Source organism: Astatotilapia calliptera, chromosome 7 (assembly GCF_900246225.1).
Source record: "Astatotilapia calliptera chromosome 7, fAstCal1.2, whole genome shotgun sequence".
Taxonomy (NCBI): Eukaryota; Metazoa; Chordata; class Actinopteri; order Cichliformes; family Cichlidae; genus Astatotilapia; species Astatotilapia calliptera.
The window spans coordinates 50,238,112-50,258,575 of NC_039308.1; the positions used below are offsets into that span (position 1 = coordinate 50,238,112).

Consider the following 20,464-nt stretch of genomic DNA (forward strand, 5'->3'; position numbering starts at 1 on the left):
TGATCTCGCTTCACTCAGCTGTATGATTTGCCTTCTCATTTTAGCGTAATTGATACAATCATGTGAGGAATTAAATTTGGCCTTTATGGCAGCAGACCTTAACCTTGACAGCAACCTTCTCCTAATTTAAAGACACATGCTTTGTCTCACTTCTGTTTGCTTAACCCCTTTACTAGTCAGTGGAGCTAGAGTGCGGAAGCAGACACTTTCTATTAATGGAAAAAGAGTGTTAAGAAGTCAGAGACTGGAACTGGAATTAGGCTGATTGTTTCCTTGTACAGTGCAGTCCAAGCCTTCCTTGTTAGGCCTTTGCTTGTCATGTAATGAGCTCAGCAGAGTTATAAACACAGTGTCCCAACCATGAAAAGAGGACATCTAAATACAAAATTTGTACTTGTAAAACAGCAAGAATTCACCATGTTTTCACTCATTTGGCTTTTCAACCATTGCAATAATGTGAAATTAAAGCCTTTGCTGTCCGATTTATTTCAGCAACGAAGAATTCTTTTTGGGTTTGTTTGTTTTTTTGGCATAATAAGATAATTCATCAGCCCTCAGGAGATGGGTGACAGAGTGTACTTTAACATTGTTTTATAGCTGTCTGCAGAGCTGAGGCAGACAGTGCCTCACTCAATGGGAGTATGGAAAAGGTTGACAGACTGCTGTGTTTAAACAACTAAGAATTCAGCATCTTATGAAGCTGCGTTGAGGAAATGGGGTGGGGGCGCTAATCTGTAGTGCAAGCAGTCAGGTGGATGAGCTTCTTGATCAATGCACCATGAGAACCACCTGAATGGTCGCAGACCGGGGATTGCTTTGTCAGTGTGTTATGCTAACTCTTTGAGGGACACAGTAACTCCCCTATCCACCTCCCAGTGACTTTTTTATTGAATTTTCCTCTGAGCTGATTGAGTATCGCCATATTAATTATAGTACAGTGATAAGAGTTCATTATACGCATGCAGTGCAACAGCAGACATTGCAACACTGCACAACAGTAAAGGATTCTGTGGACGGTCATGGAGAAATTTATGGTCAACAATCCATTACCCCCCTGGGAGGAATGATTCTCTGTTGTCATGTTACAATCTTTGCACTTGACACACGTACATGTGCAAATATGTGTCAAATAAAGAAGATTTTGCAACACCACGAGAAGAGGCTGGTTAAGGCAAGGCCCCGATGTGTATCAGGAGGTATAGATCACTGTTATGACTGCAGAGTTCAAAACCAGCGACCCATGAGAGGCAGAGCAGCTCTGGAACTGCTTCAGCTTTCGAGCTTAGGCTTTGCTTAAGTTTGGGGTACAGCAGAGAGGGGAGGGAAGTTCAGACTGGTTGATAAATCACCTGACATGTTGGTGAGCTTCCACTGCTTTCTTTGTTTAGTGTACACTTTAACTAAGAAGTACTTTGTACGGTGTAAGGATTCTTGCAGAGCTCCAAATGTGCTGAGTACACCAGTGTCATTTTTTCATTATTAATTCAGTTTACCGAAAGATTTTATGTTTTTGTTTTAGCCATGTATTCATCTGTATGTGTCACTCATTTATTTTGTCAATGTATATTGACCCACATGTACCTTTGAATAAAAATTAGATTATTTTGAAGAAAAAAAGACAGGATCGTGCTGCTGCATTCATTTCCCTATAAAAACAGTATTTGACAACTTCCCCTGTAGCAAATGGTGAATTTTTCCACCTCAGAATATATCAATCAAGACCTGGTTTGATGACCATTAGCATAGATCCAGTGTTTTTCCAAGAACCTGAACCTATACTATTAAGCTGATCACTAAATTATTATGTAGACCAAGTCATTTTATTCTAAAGGAAGGTCTGAAATTACAGAAATTGATCAGATGAGAAAAGAGAAACGAGGTTTAGGCCTCCGAGGGCAAAATAATTAAAGACATAAATCAGTGTCAGAACAAAATACTTGGTACAGAAAATGAATGACCAAGGGAAGAAACAAGAAGCATTGACATGTATAAAGAGGCAAATCATTCAATGACTATTTGTTTTACTGGGTAGACACTTGGAAAGGGGGTGAAATATTTAGATGGCAGTGAATCTTACACAATTTTTACCTTATTTTTTTTTATAACCTAAATCAAGGTCATTCTTGGTCATTATCAATCACTTAACTGTATGCATAAACCTCCAAAAGGTAGACTGAGGCCAGAGACCAAACAAGCAATACAACCCATAAAAAACATATTATAATAATAATGATTCACATTAAAAAAAAACCCCGATAATAAACAATAAATAATTACCAGCAAACTCCTAACCAGAACTTTTTCACACTGCAAGCAACAGTCAGGGTATCAAGAGCCAACCTCGTTTGATGCATTTTTATGAAAATTACTCTTCACAATAAATAATTCACATATGAAAGATGGTATAGATGTACAAATGTGTAGATGATTACAACAGAGAACTGACACGTGCAGATTTTGAGCAGACCCTGCAATATCTGGGAAACTACGCAGATATTGCAGATGTTTAGCCAAAACATCTGTCTGGAATAACAAGCACATGAGTAGCTAGACTAAACCTAAATAAGCTATTTAGTGCAGGCATGTGGCTAACTCTAAAATGCACCATAGATTATAAAAGCTGGTTTGTGGATGGGCGGATGAAGAGGTGTTAAAGTGATAGCTAGAGGCACTGGCACCTGTGTGCCATACAGCGGTTGTTGCAGTATAAGAAAGCTGCACATCTGGGACTTATCGTTCTCGTCATAGAATTAAGCTCAGTCTTTTCTTTCCCCCTAAAATTGAAACATATAATTAGGAAAAATAGAAGATTTAAGCACCAAATGAGGGTTTTTTTTATGTGGCTTTAAAGCTGAACATTTCAAATATTTCATAAGAGAATTTGTTTCTTCTGTCACTATGTAAATCTGCTTTTCTTGCCATAACCGGTTTGTCTCAAACTCTGTTCTTTTTTGCACATACCCAGTGAAAGAGCTGGGACACTGGACAAGAGGACTGAAAAGCCTCACAGGAGGTTTGAAGAGTGAATGAATAACACATCAGGGAGGCATCAGAGGAGTTACAGTGGGGAGATTTTTTTTACTGAAAATAACAATAACTTCATCCCAGAAGGTTGAAATTCATAATCAGATTAGACAGCCTGACTTCAACACTGAGTAACTATTCTTTTAAAATATTGTCAGCTTTTAGGAACTGGAATGTGCGAATCCTGCATTTTTATTGAGAAGTTTGACCCTGTTTGCAGATGCATTCTTGGTCTTGTTTCATTCTTTTGTCTAAGTTTATTTCAAAAAGTTTCATCATCTGAGATGCTTACATATTTAACAGAAGCCTGGACTGACTGTTAAGAGCAATTTCTGAGGCGTATAGTTCTTTCTACTTAACATTTATCGCAATATATGAAAAATTATGCAATGCAAAGCTATGGCAAACCTCTGTTTGGCCTACCGCCGGCCACACCACCGCTCTGTTAGCAGATATGTGTCGATGAAATAAAAGCTCTTGGAAGAGAGGGAAAGAGAAGAGTCAGAGAGACTTCAAAAAGTAATAGCTGTGACTTGAAGACTAGATGTTTTGTGTCAAAGAAAGAGCTTTTGGTATCCGAAAGTGTTTCCGGTGAGACCACTGCGTCTAATTACTAACAATGCTGTGACATCAGTCTTCAAAGGACAAGATTTCTTTCACACATCCATCAACTTTGTGGAACACTTTACGTGCCCAAATGATTAACGAGAAGCTGGCCGCTTCACAGCCAAGGAAATCCACTTCCTCCAATAGATGACAGTGAAGAATGGTTCTTAATGCCTTCTGTCCTCATTATTTTGTGCTTTGATTTCCTCAGTGCTTTTCTCACCAGTTGTAACTAAATAGTCTCTAATTTTTATGGTAGCTTCATTTTAATGGCGAGAGACAGAATATCAACCAAAAATTCAAAACAAAAAACACACATACACGTTACTTAATTATTATACAGTAAAGTGATTTACATATCATTGAATGAATAAATGTTTGATCATCAAGCAAAATTAGGACTTGGTGGAGAAACTCTAGCAGGGAGCGCAATTGTAAGACATTTCTTGTAGTTGGTCACCAGGTTTGTAACATCTCAGGAGGGATTTGGCCCACTCCTCTTAAAGAAACTCTCCAAATCCTTTAGGTTTCTGGCTGTCACTTGGTAACTTAAAGCTTCCGGTCCTACGCAGATTTTCTATAGCACTGAGGTCTGGAGAGTGACTCAGCCACTCCATGACCTTTGTGTGCTTCTTCTTTAGCTAATCCTTTGTAGCACTGTAGGTATATTTTTGGTCATTGTCATCCTGGAAAATGGTAAATGGACTGGTTCTTATATGGCGCTTTCCTACTCTACCTGAGTGCTCAAAGTTCTTTATATAACATGCCCCATTCACCCATTCACACCAGTTCAAACAAGCATCTTTTTCTGAGTTTAAGTACTTTCTATCTAACATTCACACACACGTTCACACTGTTATGGGACTTAACTTGGGGTTAATATTTTGCCCAGGGATGTTTGGCATCAAACTGACAAGCTTCTAATTAGTGGATGACCTGCTCTGCTTCCTGAGCTACAACCACCCCTAAATCCCCTGGATCCATCCACAACCTATCTTCAGTGATCTGGCTGAGAGTGACACACGGCCCTCAACAGATCGCTGACAAATGGTGGTGACTGTGGTTCCAACAGAACATTAAAAGCTCCCACGACAATCCATAGTTTTGGGCTGTGTTACGGTCGCTAACCTCTAGGCCGTCTCCATATTTATGTTGCGGCTTTTGAGCCGGATCGTAACAGGCCGCCACCACCTTTCTCATGATCATGAGGTAAGATCTTACACGGAGCTCCTGGTCAATAGCTGGTCATTTTATTTGTCTTTCATTTTCAAATAATAATAGCAACAGTTACCCTAATAGGTCTTTAATCTTGTCCCTGGTGTCTTTGGTCTTGGCCATGGTGGTGAAGAGCTTGGAATAAAAGAAATTGATTCTGTGGACAGATGTGCTTTATACACATAACGAGTTAAGATCAAGAGTATGTATAATTGATTGACTGATTGTCCTACATCAGGGGTGTCCAAGGCCAGGCCTCGAGGGCGGTGTCCTGCAGGTTTTAGATGTGTCCTTGATCCAGCACAGCTGATTTAAAGGCTAAATTACCTCCTCAACATATCTTGAAGTTGGTACTAAAATGGTAGTATTACACATTTTTACTGGTGCAGACAGTGCTGCTGATACCATGGAACATGTAAGAAGCTGTACACACTAAGTTCCTAGTTTATCAGGATGAGTTTGCAGCTCCATAACGTGCTGTTCAGTCAACTAAAATTTAACTTCATTAAATTCATTACATCAGATATCACATTACTTTCACTTGATTTCTCTTACCTGTCAGCAACAATAATAACTTAATGATCTGACTCATACTGTAATTTGTTTGTCTATTCATAATTATCCACAGTAAGTTCTGACTGTTCTCATTTGAATATTTTGTTCTCCCCATAGACAAATGATGCTAATAGGTACAACGAGTCACTGACCATCTCTGGCAGTTTAAGCAAAGGTTAGTAATGTTGAAAGTGTCAGTCAACACAGTATAGTCTATTTTATTCCACCTGAGACTAGATTGTTTTAGATGCTAATAATATCAATGTGTAAGTTACAATATCTCACGTATTGTCCAATATGTGTTAATATTGACATTTTCCCCTAATAAGTACTCTTTAAAAAGTGTTATTTTTTGCAAGTTAATTAAAATATAACTATTTACTCTTTTACTTTAAACTTGCTAAGCTTTTTTTATTACTAACTAATTACTTTTGTTGTTGGATCTAATTCAGTCAAGGCTCTGTTAAACACACATATATCACATTCTTTGCATATCATTAGATAAAATAAGATATTTCAGTTTTAACCAGCAGCCAGGATGAGGTTTCTCTTTAATGGTTGATTTTTTCTGATCAGCAGCAACACAAACTCTTGAACTCCCAGGAAAACCAGCTGACTGCTGGGTGTTTCTCAGTACTCGCTGACATTTGGCAGCTGAGAAACAACAATATGAAGCATGAAGTTAGTTCAGGCAGGCGTTCAAGTCGAGCTCTGCCAGTCCTTGCATATCAGCTGATCTCAATGCCAGTCCTCATCAGCTAACGGTCCAGCTCATTTCATATGGGGCCTACTGTTCAGGGTGCTTTAGCCTGCACACAGCCACTTTGCAACCCACATCTGGTCGTCTGTTCATGCTGTATCTGACTTATTTTGTTGAATATCTGTTGCCCCTGATACCTGCTCTGCAGTGTGCCGGGGTTTTCTTACCTCATTCTTTTCCACATAGCTACATGCAGGGGGCTTGGAGTTCATTGAACAGCGCAATACAGATTGATATAAACTATTCCTTAAAGCATTTTTTAATGCAAAAATGGTTTGTGAATGCATTAAGACCAGCCTTTATATGCTTCTTCCTATGTGTGTGTGCCATAAAATCTATATATTATTATCTGCTACCATGCTGACCTAGCCAGTATAACAGTCTAGGTTTGAAGCCTATTCTGTAAATCCAATATGACTTCATTGTTTGGCATCTCAGTTACATCACGACTCTTTTTAATAACAGCCTAATATAGAATCAAGGAAATTTAGTGCTGCATGGCACAGCTTCAAAGTGTGGCTTTCCTCAGAGTGTGCCTTTGTGTGTGTGAGAGTGACAAAGCTAGAATCATAGCAAGAATCACGGCTGAAAACAAACAGAAATCACCGGACTTTCACTTCGTTTTACTGTTTTGGCTGATTTTGTGCAACATGACCGGTCTCAGCACTGCAACACTCCAGCTTGTACCTTGTGTGGTGGCCGAGGCACACTCACTATTGGCTCGAGATTGTAGGGGCGTTGCTTCGCAGTTGGTGAGTGCTTAGGGTGCACGGGGTGTTCTAGGGATGTCTAAGGGAAAGCTTACTTGGCACTGATCCCTCCTTTCAGTATAGACTGCAATTAACATTAGGCAGCACTTTTTTCCGAGTTGGGGGGGGGGGGATGAATGTGTCATAAATAGTTCGCCTTTATAGAGGGTAGTGGATGCATGTTGAGCAATGCGATGAGGCCAGTGCACTTTGCAAGACTTGCGCTGCAGAGAGCGTCCACGGATCCCACGACCTGCTGCTGACAAGCCGGGGGGAAAGGAGAGGCAGAGGGGGAGCCGCTCGGAGAGAGATTGAGGGTACTGCCTTGGAGACGACAGCCCGGGTTTCTTTGCGGAGGGAATCATGCAGTTTGCAATCTGGCTGGTTGGACTAATGTGTCATCTGTCAGCTTTTGTCCGGGAGACTCTGCAATACCAGTTGCATCCGAAACAAGGTAGTGTTTTCTTTTGGCTTGCGAGTACGATGAAGTGATACTGCTGAAATGTGTTTCAACATTATTAACGGTGATTGAGCATGATTCCCGGCGTGCGGTAGGCTTGTCACCCTGCATCTGCATTTAGTCTGTTACACAGGCTCTAGGCTGTTTGTTACCATTGCTTTGTCTCTCACTTCCAACTTTCTCTGACTTTTTTTTTGAGCAGAAAGCTTCATCAAGCAGCTGTCATCGTATGAAATCGTCAAGCCGCTACGTGTGAATGACTTCGGAGAGTCGTTCCCCCACAAACTGCACTACAGAAGGAGACGGCGGAGTTTAAACAATGACCTGTCCGGTTTACGGCTTCACTACAGGATTGATGCTTTCGGGGAACGCTTTCATCTCAATCTAACAGCAGACTCCAGCTTTATCGCGCCCTCTTACACGGTGACACACTTGGGAGAGGAGCAGAGCAACGACACGGACTCCCAGTCCACTGACCCCGGCGATATGCGCCACTGCTTTTTCCGTGGACACGTCAACGCCAAGCGCGAGTACCCTGCCGTCTTCAGCCTGTGCACTGGTCTGGTGAGTACTTGGTTTCCACTCCGCTATCTTCAAGCTTCTTTTTTGGGAAGCTTTAATCACTCTGACATGCTTTCTTCCATTTAAACGAATTCCATCCACGCACGCACAGCCCACAGCTCAAGTCATGTGTGTAAGTGTGGATCGAGAGCAAGTGTTACTGGACTAGTGACAATGGGAAGCCCTGCACCTTTGTGCCTGTGGGGATGGTGGGGTGGGATGGATGTGAGGGCTGGTTGTTATGGTTGGGATTGGGGCTGATTTGACAACAAGCCACTCTGTTGAAGTGTCCGTCAGCAAACACACTAAAACCCTGATGTGGTCATAGAGGATTTTCACACAGAAATGGATTATTAGTTATTTGGTGTCATGCTCGTGCTTGTGAAACAGAGATGCCAAACTCATTTTACAGGCCATATACAGCCCACACTGATTTTAAGTGCACTGGACCAATGAAATGACATGATAAACGTGTCAAAAGTTCTGGTAGTTCATTGCCCAGAATGTCCTGTATTCATAAAATGTTATATTTTTGTTCATTGACAAAAAATATTAGGTGTTTGTTTGTTTGTTTTTTACTATGGATGTAAACACCCCCGCAACTTTGTAGTAGATAGTGGAAAAGGAAGCGCTTTTCTGTCAATTAACTAATAGTTAATTACTTTGTTTTAGTATGAATGGCAGTGGGGAGGAGGGGAGACTTAATCAACTGGAAAAGCTGTAAAAGTTATAAAAATACAGTTAAAAGTTCAAAATCTATTTACATTCTTTGGGCCGACTTTTGGCCCAGGCCTTATGTTTGACAACCCAATTTTGAAGCAGTCCAGTTTTTAATTTTATGAATAAAAATGCAGAACATTTCCTTGTTCCAGCTTCTTTAATGTTTATAATATGATACTCAAATCATCATAAGTTTGACCCATAGACAAATAGGTCTTTTGAAGATGCCACCATGTAGTTCCTGGAACTCGCTTCTCTTGTGGTCACTCTTCATAGCCTAAAGAGGCATGTTCATTAATTGACAGAAGAAAGAAGATGCTCATTGATGAAAATGTATCACATTTTTTTCCCCTGCCAACTTTATAGGGGTGTAATGGAATAGGTGGGTAATAAGGCAAGGCAAGGCAAGGCAAGTTTATTTGTATAGCACAATTCAACAACAAGGTGATTCAAAGTGCTTTACAGAGACATTAGAAACAAGAACAAATAAGGGGGTTTATAGGACTTATGTGTAATATCGGACGCCTGATGCCAGAGTCATTTAGTTTGCTGACTCCTATGTGAGGGAATCTGATAACTGTTGACAGCGATGACTTCATGGGTCACATAAGGTTACTGGTACAGGGGCAGGGGGTTGACCTTAGTCGCGCCAGGAGGATTCTGGCATAGACTGTGCCTGGGGATGGGGCAGGGTGGGAGAGCAGGGGTTGTTAGAGTGGACAGATAGACTGACCATAGCCTCACAAGCCTTCCTCCTGCTCTAGGCCATTATCAGTGATGGTTATCCTTATTTTAGATGTACAGCAGGAGAATAGCATGTCATATAGTTATTTGCACATTCAGTTAAAAAACATAAATCTTTGTATTATCACTTTGCAAGAATTGACTCACAGCAGTGTAGCTATCAAAAATAAAATAAGGTCAAATAAAGTGTTTTTCTTGTTATTCACCAATTTAAGACAAAAGGTGTTCTCCATTTATCAGGGCAGCCTTTAATTGCCCTCTAAGATATATGACTCACTTATACAAACATGTGTGCATCCTTTTTTTCAACAAACCGTCTTGTTTCCTTGCAACATCACTCATTGAGAATGACAGGACAATGGACACACCACCAGAGGCTATTGGGTCATAAATGTTTCCGTGTCTGATCACTGGGGCTTAATGGCCCGGGCACATTTTGGTGAGATGAGGTCATTAAGGAATAATTAGGCCCTAAAACAAAGGGGTCATTCTGGAAAAAGCAGTTTCCCCTTTCGTCCAATATCACCGGGGGGCAATTGAGGAGAGCTTGGGGGAGGCAGGGTTGAGGAGCTTTTGGCCTTTTCAAAGGGAGTCATGAAGGGCAGAAAAGAGGAGAAATGCCCCGAAGAGAAGACAGCTGCCAATGAAGGTTGCGGAGGAGACTTAAAGATTGCTCACACCGTGGGAAATTTGGGTTCCTTGAGAAGCTGGGTCTTTCAGTCCACTCACATAATAGAAGTGTAGGTTAAGTCAGGCTGTTCTGACAAATGCATCTGTTTTACTTCCAGCACAGAATGAAGCAGCTCTGCACAAAGATCAGGTTCACGGCACCTTTATGCCGTAAGATATTTAACAGAGACTGACTGCAGGTGTCTGCAGCCACAGAAAATCATAGTGTCTTTGAGAGATTTCATAATAGAGCTGTGTGCCAGCAGTCGGTCCACTCATGTCATGAATGTGACCTCGCTTCAAAAAGGGGTCTCTCAGTTGTAAGGTCCAGTTCAGCACCCAGTACTGAACAGCAGCCATTGTGTCTGCCCAAACCTTTGTCAGATTTGCTGCTGAGCTAATGCTGGGAAACCCTGAATCTCTTCCTCTCCGCTGACTAAAGGGAGCATTTATCTGTTCAGCTTTCTGTTAACACTACACGAAACTTTAGACTGGATCACCCGTAATTACCTAATTGAAGTTAATTCACCATAGACAGTGATTTACAAGACACCGGCAAACATCTACCAATTTTTGCATTGTATAAATCATTCATTATATTTAGATTATGACTGCAATGGTTTGAAAAAGGCTGCAGTACTTCTATGTTGATCAGGCATATTTAAACAGAGTTTTATTTTCACAACCAGATGAGACGAAAGCGAATGTTTTGAGCCTGCTGTGAACAAAGAGGACATTACATCGACAGTCTGATGACAACAGAGTAATCTCCATCTGCTCAAGATGTGCACCGAAATGAACCAGAGCATGTACCAAATGAACCTTGTGCTTTTTTTGTAGTTCCAAGGTCAAGAATGAAGTAATATCTGACTGTTATTCAGTGATCATTTTTTTGAAACACAAAGGGAAACGTTCTCTGCAGTGGATAATTCCTGATGCGTTTTAGCCACATAAATTTGTTTTTTACTCGACCGTGTAAATGTAAGAAAATGTAGTCGTGTATGCTTGAGTGGATTGACTCTTATTTTGACTGCAAAGACCATTTCATGAACACTGTTTATTCAGTATCAGCTTCTCTGGCGAGTTGTTGTCACAGCATGTTTTGTGTCTATGATGAGTGATTGGTGGACTTTAGGACTTAAAAAAAAAGAGTCACATCATCTCGAAATCATTCATACAAATGCATCCGTTCATGCTGTCTTCTCTCAAAGTTCCCCGCTGGATTTGAAAACTACTTCTATTTCGTTTCACTGGCTTCTCAGAACTGAAGAACCAGTACTGATCCAGGGCAGAGGGGGGGGGGGTGCTTCAACAAGTGAAGGCGTTTCTATCCTGTGCATTGTTTATGAAAGTTTTGACACTTTTGCACTGAACCCACATCCATATGTTTTTGGAACATGGCATAGTTATTCTAAATAAAAGAATTAATATGTGATTGAAGTCCAGACTCTCAGCTTTTATTTAAGCGATTAAGCAAAATTATTGCATTAACTTTTCAGGAATTACAGCCACTTTTATACACCCCTTCCTTATTTTCAGAGGCTCACACTGATTTGGATAATTTTAAATATCAGGACTGTTTTTCATACTTTGATGGGTTCTAGACTGCCTGAAATCTCTGTTAGGCCTTTACTGTAAGCCACCTTAGATTGCTGCTTGCTTGTGTGTCTCTTTGCCTTCAGCTTTGTCTTCAGAAAGTTGAGTTGACAAAGTTATCTTAGCAGTATGCTTTGGTTCATTTAACTATTAGCACTGTCTGATCTGTTTTGAAGTGTTTGGCTGAACCTGAGCAGAAAATATAGCACATGTACACTTCACAATTTATCCTGCTGATTATCTCAATAATAATAATAATAATAATAATGGATTGGATTTATATAGCGCTTTTCTAGGCACCCAAAGCGCTTTACAATACCACTATTCATTCACTCTCACATTCATACACTGGTGGAATAAGTCACGTTATCAATAAACACCGGCAAACTTGTTCTGTTGACAGTGATAGTTGCCCATACCATAACATAGCCTTGTCTTCTAGTCCTTCTGGTGTTGCTGAGCTGGCTGGTGCATTCCCTTTTTTTAAAAGAATGTAGCAGAGTGTTGATTTAACCTCTCTTAAAGTTTTTGTTATCTCTTTAATAGGTTTTTTTTTCAGCCTAATGAGGGCCTCATTCACCTAAACTGATATCTCTTTGACCTTCACATAGTTCCAGTTAACACCTAAGTAATGAAAGTGCAACACTTGGAATCAACTCCAGAATTTTTATCTGCTAAATTTGTCGTGGAACGACGAGGAAACAGGTCCCACTTGGCCGTGAAACCGCCTTCACATCTTGATTTGAATTGAATGTCATACAAAGGCAAAAATTACACAAATTGTGCCACTTTCCAAATACCTAACTGTAGAACTGAGTGCCTTTAACCTTTTTCAGGAGCTATAGTGTAAACCTGCAGGGGATCTAATCCCTCACTTTTTGAAAAGTAGGGAGGAAAAGTGCAGTTCCAGTTTGTACTTGTTTTCCACGTCCGAGTTGTATCTTTTCCATTGTCAAATGTCCATCACTCGGGGATGTTTATGGCGTAATGCTGCCTTAAAGATAACATTCCAGCCTCCAATATCCTGTTTAAGTGTGCGCATGAAATTACCATGCAAACACCAGTGCGCCTCATGGCTGAGTGAGCTAAGAAGCTTTGTGAGGGACCGAGCTGCCAAATCAATATTAGCATTCCTCTGTCAGCAGCTTGGTCCGCGTATGATGATGTCACTCTTCCCAGTGTCAGGGTTTTCGGGGAAAAACGCATTTTGACACTTACAGCTTACCTAATAACCTGTGCATAAATGTGTGAAACGGTTTACTGAATTGCAACAGCGCCCTGATAAATGTATCATGCAAAAGACTTAAAATGTTTCAAAACTCGCCTTCATTGTCACGGAATGAGATTCTCAGGGCTTAAACTTCAACAATAACTGACATGAAAGCAGTTACGGATATTCTGTTGCCTTTTCAATCAGCATGTTCTTTCCATACACACCTGTCAAAAGAGCTTATTTAAAAGCATGGAAATAATGTGAACCCTGGTGCCAGAGGCTAGGACCGAGTGACTGCAAAGAGACCACAACCTGTGTAAATGAAAATGTGAAATAAACAGACACGCGTACAGTAGAATATGCACACATGCACGTGCATGCTTTGTACCAGTGACATCTCCTGGCTTTTCCCCCCCTTATAGATTGGAACTTTTACAACACAACATGGCGAATTCTTCTTGGAACCCCTTTTAAACGCTGCTGGGGAGGAATACGATGAAGAACACGACAAACCTCATCTCGTCTATCGACATGAGAGGAAAAGAAACATCTCCAAATCTGACAACAATGCAGATCCCTGTGCTGCCTCAGGTAATAGACTGCCTAAGTATTCTACCTGTAACCACAGTCTGTCTGACTTTCACCCACAAACACTTACCTCCTTATCTCCTGTATTTTCTTTCTGAACCGTGGCAATAAACACTGCCCTAAAATGTAAATTATACTCAGTCACGATCTTTGGCTTGCAGATTTCAGCCTTGATTAGTGGCTGTTACTCGTGCACTGCGTGGTGGTTTCATGCCTCCTCTGCTGGAACATTGAGTCCCAGGTTTGTAGCAGGAGCTCAGAGGGTAGGTGTGATAACTTTTTAGTTTGCAGCTGAAAAGAACTGGGGGGGTTTTCCACTTGGGAGGCTGCTGGAAAGTTCCCCCAATTTCATTTGAATTTTTATGGTTGAGGCCCTGCGGGTGGTGGAGAGGCCCTCAAGAGAAAAGCAGGGTGACTGAGTGAAGTTCACCTCGATGGAAGACCTTAAAGTTGTCCTCCAAGGGGGGCCTTTGTCGAGTGACGCGATAAATCTTTTATATGCCGACTGCTTGATTTGTTTGTTGTCTGAACGCAGCCATTGTCGCCCAGTGGTGGCCTTTGTGTGTGGCGGTGGGTTAAAAAAACTTGGATAGGCCAACGCTGCCTCAATATGCTCAACCCTTTCACTCGCTCAATCTGTGTGAGGCAAACAGAGACCCAGCATTCGCTGAAAGCTTTGTGTATATATATCTATTAACCCCCTGACTTTTAATGTTTTAAGAACATCCATTTCCACCATTCAGTTTAAGTGTGTAAACCAGTTTAATGTCTAGTTAACATGAAATGAGAAGCATCCTGAAATAGCTTCTCATGACCTTTACTGTGAAATGAAATCCTTTTGTTCAGTGTACAGCAGGAGGTAGCTGGGATGTAGGTGTTTAAAGTGTTAGAGACACCTGCGGGGCCTCATCAAAGGATAGCAAGTAAACAATGAACAAGCGATTAAAAGAAGCAGTGGGCCTGGGTTAGGACTGTGAGGTGTCCCCAGACTGTGCCATTATCAGAAAGGGCAATCTCCACATGTTGTGAAAAATTGGTTCTTTGAAGGCTTCACTGAGCACAGACTAATAGGCTTGTCCTGTCTTTTTATGACACACAGCGCAGTGCAGGTTACATATAAACGCTAACTTGACGCGTGTCGTCCTGCTTCCGGAACACTTGCAGTTTTTTCTCCTGGTCTTTGGGCATTTTCCTCCTGGCTTTGCAGTATGTCTGCACATTGATGTCTCAGAAGGAAAATTGTCCACTTAATTTTCTTCATTAGACTAAACTGACTTCTAAAATAAATGTCAACACACTCAGGCTGTCAGCTTGTCATTGTGTTTGAAAAACTGGAAAGCTTTATTAATGGATTAGAGGAGCGCATAAGCATCACACAAGACCACATTTTAAGCAAGAAGCACATAGATTACCCACCCAAAACCTGTGATGTTAGCAAGAGAGCCGATTCCAATCTCCTTTTTTTTTGACTGGCTCTAAAAGGACTCTCTGTCAAGGTCAACGCGATCTTATGACTCTGTTTTTCTCTTTGTCGCTTTCTCTTCCATATTTGTGTTTTCGTGTGGAGAGAACGTTTGAGCCACACAGAGAAGTGCTGATGACCTTCCAAGCAGCCACTCTGATTTGTAAAAAAAAAAGTTTTTGCAAGACATACGGTGATTTTATTCCTTATCCATCCCCCTTTTTTTGCTGTTTCCTGAAGCAAAACATATTTTTGAAAACGATAAAGATGAAACAAACTGCGCTTTATCAAACACACCTTCAGGAAACAGCATGTGTATCAGCAGAATGGTAAGATAAGAGCTTCCTTTAGAAATGCTGGCTCAGAATACCTCCCTCGTGCACTGCGCAGTGCGCCAGAACAACGGAGACTTCTGTATCTGCTGTCCTAAGACAAGTAAGAGTTTCCAAGATCTCTGAAAGAAAAAAATGCTGAAAGGAGAGGAAAGCGATGTTTCCACATAGAAACATTTCACAAAGATGACGCTCTGTTTTGAGCTTTGAGCTTGTCATCTCCGACACGTACAAATAGTTGACTTATTCATACTTGTGCTGTCACTGCTTGTGAGATGTCAGATGTAGAAGTGGACTGATAAGACTGAAGTGTTACCTTGATGGAAAATTCTATTTTAACTGTCAGGTCACGGCTGTCTTCAGCTGCTTTTCTTCACGACATGTGTTCATGGTCTGTTGATAAAGCGAGAGGCTGTTATTGTAATGCTGTGTTGAATGGATGGAAGTTTATATGACATTTTTAAATGTAAATTCATCCTACTGAACCACTGATGCCAGTGTCTTTGATGGACATTGCAGCTGTATCAGTTTCCTTTCTCTGTCAGCCAACCTGGGTGGTTTTCCTTCTGTTTAGAATACCTTTACTGGAGTAGATAGCTGTTGAGTGGGTGATTAATGTTTTAAAGTCACAGAGTGCCTTGTTGTGCCTCGCTCTGAATTTTGAAAGCATAGAGGCAATAAAGCTTAACAGGCTCAAACCACAACACGGCTCCGACCCCTAATGACACATTCTACAGGGTATCAGTCTGTCGGCTTGCATGTGAATCCCCGTGTCATCCTTTGATAGAGATAAGCGCAGAAATGAGGGCGGCTGCAGGTAGGGGTAGATTCTTCTGTCGCTCTGCTCCCTTTGCTTTTTAAAAATCCATGTGAAGACAAGCAAAAGGCAAAGGGAAGCGGGAATTGCAAAGAATCTCTTTCACCAAGCCACTGGCTGCAAGTCCAGAACTGTGGGGTGTCATATTTTGTCTGAATTAGAAACAGTGAAAAGACTAAAAGACAGCTTGACACCAAACTGAAATCCAACTACCCAAAGTCCTGTTCCAGCGTCAGCTCTCAAGCAGCTTGCCTGATTTCTTGATGGGTAACCGAGGCCAGCTTGGAGACCGAATTGCCTGGCGTTGATGCGGCAATACTTGGCACAGATGGCATCTGTGCCCCCTGATCCTTAACACAATCATCGTATACGATTCCCCTCTCGGTGCCCACTGTGTATACATGGTAGCTCAAATGCTAGCATCAGGTTTTTGGTCAATGGGTTCATTTACATGGAAAAATGTCCTCCCCGCCTGCGGTTTGAACTAGCCGACTTGAATCGGTGCCTGCCCTCCCTTTGCGCTTTCATGTATGTGAATGGAGGCACTTGTTGATTGTGACCTCACTTCCCTCTTTGTTTGGAGTCACTCACTGGATGAGTTGATGTGACCTTGAACTTTTCCCTCCTAGAGGTGCGTGGATTCTGGGCTTGGCGGCTTGTTTGCCGGGCCTCACTTGGAACTATGTATGCATTAAACCCTTTGTTTTCCTCTGAAGCACGGCTCTTGACAGGGGTCAGGAAATGTGGTCAGCTAGGGTGTGATGGGCGAACAGCAATTACTCTGTCATCTTCACCATCTTTCTTTAGATTGTGTGGAACTTCTGGGTGTCACATGGCTCCAAAGGGCTTAGGCTTATTCTGTGGCCTTATGGCCCTTGCACTGACTCAACCTCCTGCATTCCAGGAAGTACCTATTGTGGCAAAGAATAAAAACAGAGTTTGTTTTGGGGCTTTTGTGTCCGTGTGTAAATGTGGTTTGCTTGTGAATGTGTGTTTGTGAAAGTGCATGTCATCTCCTTGGCCTGTCAGTGGATGAAGTGTCCCACTGAGTGCTGAGAATTGCTGAGCAAGAGCGGAGAGGAATGGGGAAACGAACTTCTTTCTTTGTGAGTTTGAGCAATTCTGGCTTGCACTGCATGTGCCTGTCTGTCTTGCTTCAGAGCTTGGCAGTGGCCCTTGCCTTTTCTCGAGCTCCCACTGCCTGCTTTTCTTCTTTTACACCTGCTTCTATAAAGTAGCTTTCTTACTCACTGCATTGCTGTTGGCCCTCATTTGAAAAAGACTCATTTCTCTTGTCTTTTTGAATGCCAGTTGAATATTTTTGTCTTTTGAATCACTGTGATCTGAACGCTAGCCTTAAAATGTGTCAGATGAGTCTAAAAAAATCTGATTTTTCATGCATTGATTGCGAGTTTGAGCCACCACATGTGCTATTTGTGTGTAATGAGTGAGTTTTCCCTTCAGGTAGGATGCTCTGTTGAGTTAGTGCCTCAAATTTCATAACACTCCATGACAGATAATGCAAGCAGCTAATAATTTGGTCCATTGCACTCGCTGAGTTTAGGATAACAGATACTCCGGACAGGGCTGAGTAGGGCTGGGTACACACACAGTCTGTAACTTTAATAGCTGCCATGTGCCTACCCTGAGGCCACAGCCCTATTGAACCCAGTGTGTTGGGTGTGTTGCTCAGATTCCAACTTGAGCTATTTTCTGCCACTGAATACTGACTGGGCATTCTTAACAGACTTGAGCTTATTCAAACAACTTGAGTGACAGTGATTAACTGCATGGTGGCATGGATGCTGGAAGAGCAACAGTTTCCCACTAAGGGTAAACCCAAGAGATGACCGGAAATCATCAGTGACTTGGCCAGGGTCTCGGGCTGTTTACTATCATAGAGGCCAGACATCCTTCAAAAACACAGAGCTACATTTTTAATGTAAAGATGATTTATAGTTCAGTATCTAAAGTAGGGGTTTCTTTTAAAATATGGTAGACGTGATTAAGTCATCCATACTGATTGTCTTGGAGTAAAATCAACATCTCGATATTTAAATGGTTCCTTGAACAGATCTGTAGTCATTGTTGAGTCACAAATGGTCGTCTTCGAGGAAAAGAAAAATGAGGCCTTGTATATGTGCTTATCAGATAGGATTTTAACATTACGTATAAACGTGTGATTGCATAAATTGCAGTGTTGAGGTTGATGCTCTTTAGTGATGCATTTAACAAAACCTGAAGATCCTGTTTAATTTGCTGCTTTGCATTTTATTAGCATCCTGTGTGTGCAAATCTCCGATTGGGCTGGTTTTGTATACCTGTGAACTATGGCTTTCACTCAAGCAAAACGTTAGCAGTATTTATCCCTGCAAAAAAAGACGTTAAAATATGCTGCCCCTTTTTGTCATTAGAATAATCTATAGAAGGACAGGAAACTGTCCAGAATAGTTCCTGTCGGAAGTTTCAAAGGATCGAGAACATAGTGCTCATTGTTAATGTCTTTGCTCTTGAAGTGGCACTAGTTCTGTGTTATTGTATATACAACATCGTGTATCATGTATATGTTGTATTCACTCGCTTGTTTTGTATGTCAGTACAAGCAGAAACTATTTATTTCTGTTTAGAATGACTAAATCTTTGCCTCTGTCTTGACCAAATCACTTTTGAAAAAGGATTTTTTTAATCTCAATGGAACTTTTATTTGGATAAATAAAAAATAATATTATTAGAGACTTTTCATCAAATCTTTGACACATTTTGAAGAGCTTTAGAAAATGATGTATTTGCTCTTTATCGGCACTTCCTTGTAAAATGCCAACATCTGTCCTATAAACTATTGACTGGGCCTTCCAGATGTAACCAAATTACTCTAAGATTTGAAGACATGTGTATTCAACAAAGAGGAAGGGTTGCTTCTTGCGTATCCCAATCCAAACATTTTCAATTGAATTCAAATGGTATCCATAATGATTTAATCTTTAGTATATTTGGATGAACCCCTTTAAACTAGACATCTTGGTTTGGCTAAGATAACACTCCAGGCTACTACCCGTCACAGTTCTGATTCACAAGTAGTGTTTCGTCATTTGAGGAGGTCTGCAGCCGACCACTATGCTGTCGTTATCTCTGAACTGAAAATATCAACCGAGTGGACTGCAAGTGTACAAAGACCATACTTCCAGTGATGTCGACAGCCACGCCACTTCACTTTTAAAAGCCTTCTTCAGCAGAAGCAATTAGCTGCCTTACTTCTCCACTGTCTAGCCGCAGAATTACACTTAATTGTGCCCCTGTCTGCGGTGGTTTCAAAGTTTTTCCCCTCTTAACTTGTATTCCAATAACCACGCTGTCTGATTGTTTTAAGTAGCAGGCACTACCTGTACTGATTGGAAAGTGTACTTTAAATGTGTCCTTGAACCAACACAGCTGATTTAAATGGCTAAATTAGCTCCTGCAGTTCTCCAGAGGCCTGGTAATGAACTAATCATGTGATTCAGGTGTGTTGACCCAAGGTGAGCTCTAAAACCTGCAGGACACCGGCCCTCAGGGCCTGGAATTGCCCACCCCTGGTTTAATGTGTAGCCTAAGATGACAACTCTCAGAAGGCCAGCAAAACACTGTAAAACAATGGTTATTAGTTCAACTACGTATTTGTTGGTTCTTGGCATTTGTCATGAAAGAGCAGCTCTATGTTAAAATCCCATTGAGATCCTTTTGGACAGGCTGGCATACATAGATGGACTCAGACTAAAAGTATATGTAACAGTAAAATATTTCCACACTTTAATGTTTATGGATTAATGTAAATAAATGCTTAACTGTTAACATATGTGGCAGTTCAAACCCAATCAAAATGTCTAGATATGTTTAAAAGAGTTCAGTCATTGTGTGTATGGGATATTTTGTCTGCAATTATTCATGGCATTGAGTGAATACACAAACAGGGTAATGTTCATTGTTTTGATTGTGTTTTGGCACAGTGATATAAAGATTTACACATCCCGAGTCAATTAGGTGTTGGAACATAGAAGTGAGTGTGTTCTGTTGGTACAATTTAGCTGTGTGTACATTGGAATCGACTAGATTATAAGTTGGAAATGCCTACACTCATGCCATGCAGGGCCCCTTTTTAATAATGCTCCCGATCATGAGAAACCTCTGAAGTTCGAGTTTATATTCCAAGTTTGAAAAGAAATAATATCTATCAGGTTCTTTTTGTTGATAGTAAATTCCAACATGCAGAGCACAGAGATATAAAGACCTTCTGTGGCTGATTTTTCCAGTGCCCAGTGAGTGATGTAATGCCTCTGTGCATACAGTGGGTCAGTCACCCCTGTCTTCTCATGGTGTAAGTAGCAGCTCACTACCTAGCGAGAGGGGGATTTCAACC

General features: G+C 41.2%; 1 protein-coding gene across 1 annotated transcript in view; it reads left to right on the forward strand.

Moving 5' to 3' along the window:
• Positions 1-6,893: 6,893 nt before the first annotated feature.
• The window catches only part of LOC113026508 (A disintegrin and metalloproteinase with thrombospondin motifs 20), a 78,577-nt gene continuing 65,006 nt past the window's right edge, over positions 6,894-20,464 (forward strand). Inside the window, exons 1-3 of the mRNA XM_026175378.1 lie at positions 6,894-7,363; positions 7,572-7,933; positions 13,295-13,463. Of these exons, the coding sequence (XP_026031163.1) occupies positions 7,273-7,363; positions 7,572-7,933; positions 13,295-13,463 (622 nt within the window). The 5' untranslated portion in view covers positions 6,894-7,272. The remainder of the gene's footprint in view (positions 7,364-7,571; positions 7,934-13,294; positions 13,464-20,464) is intronic.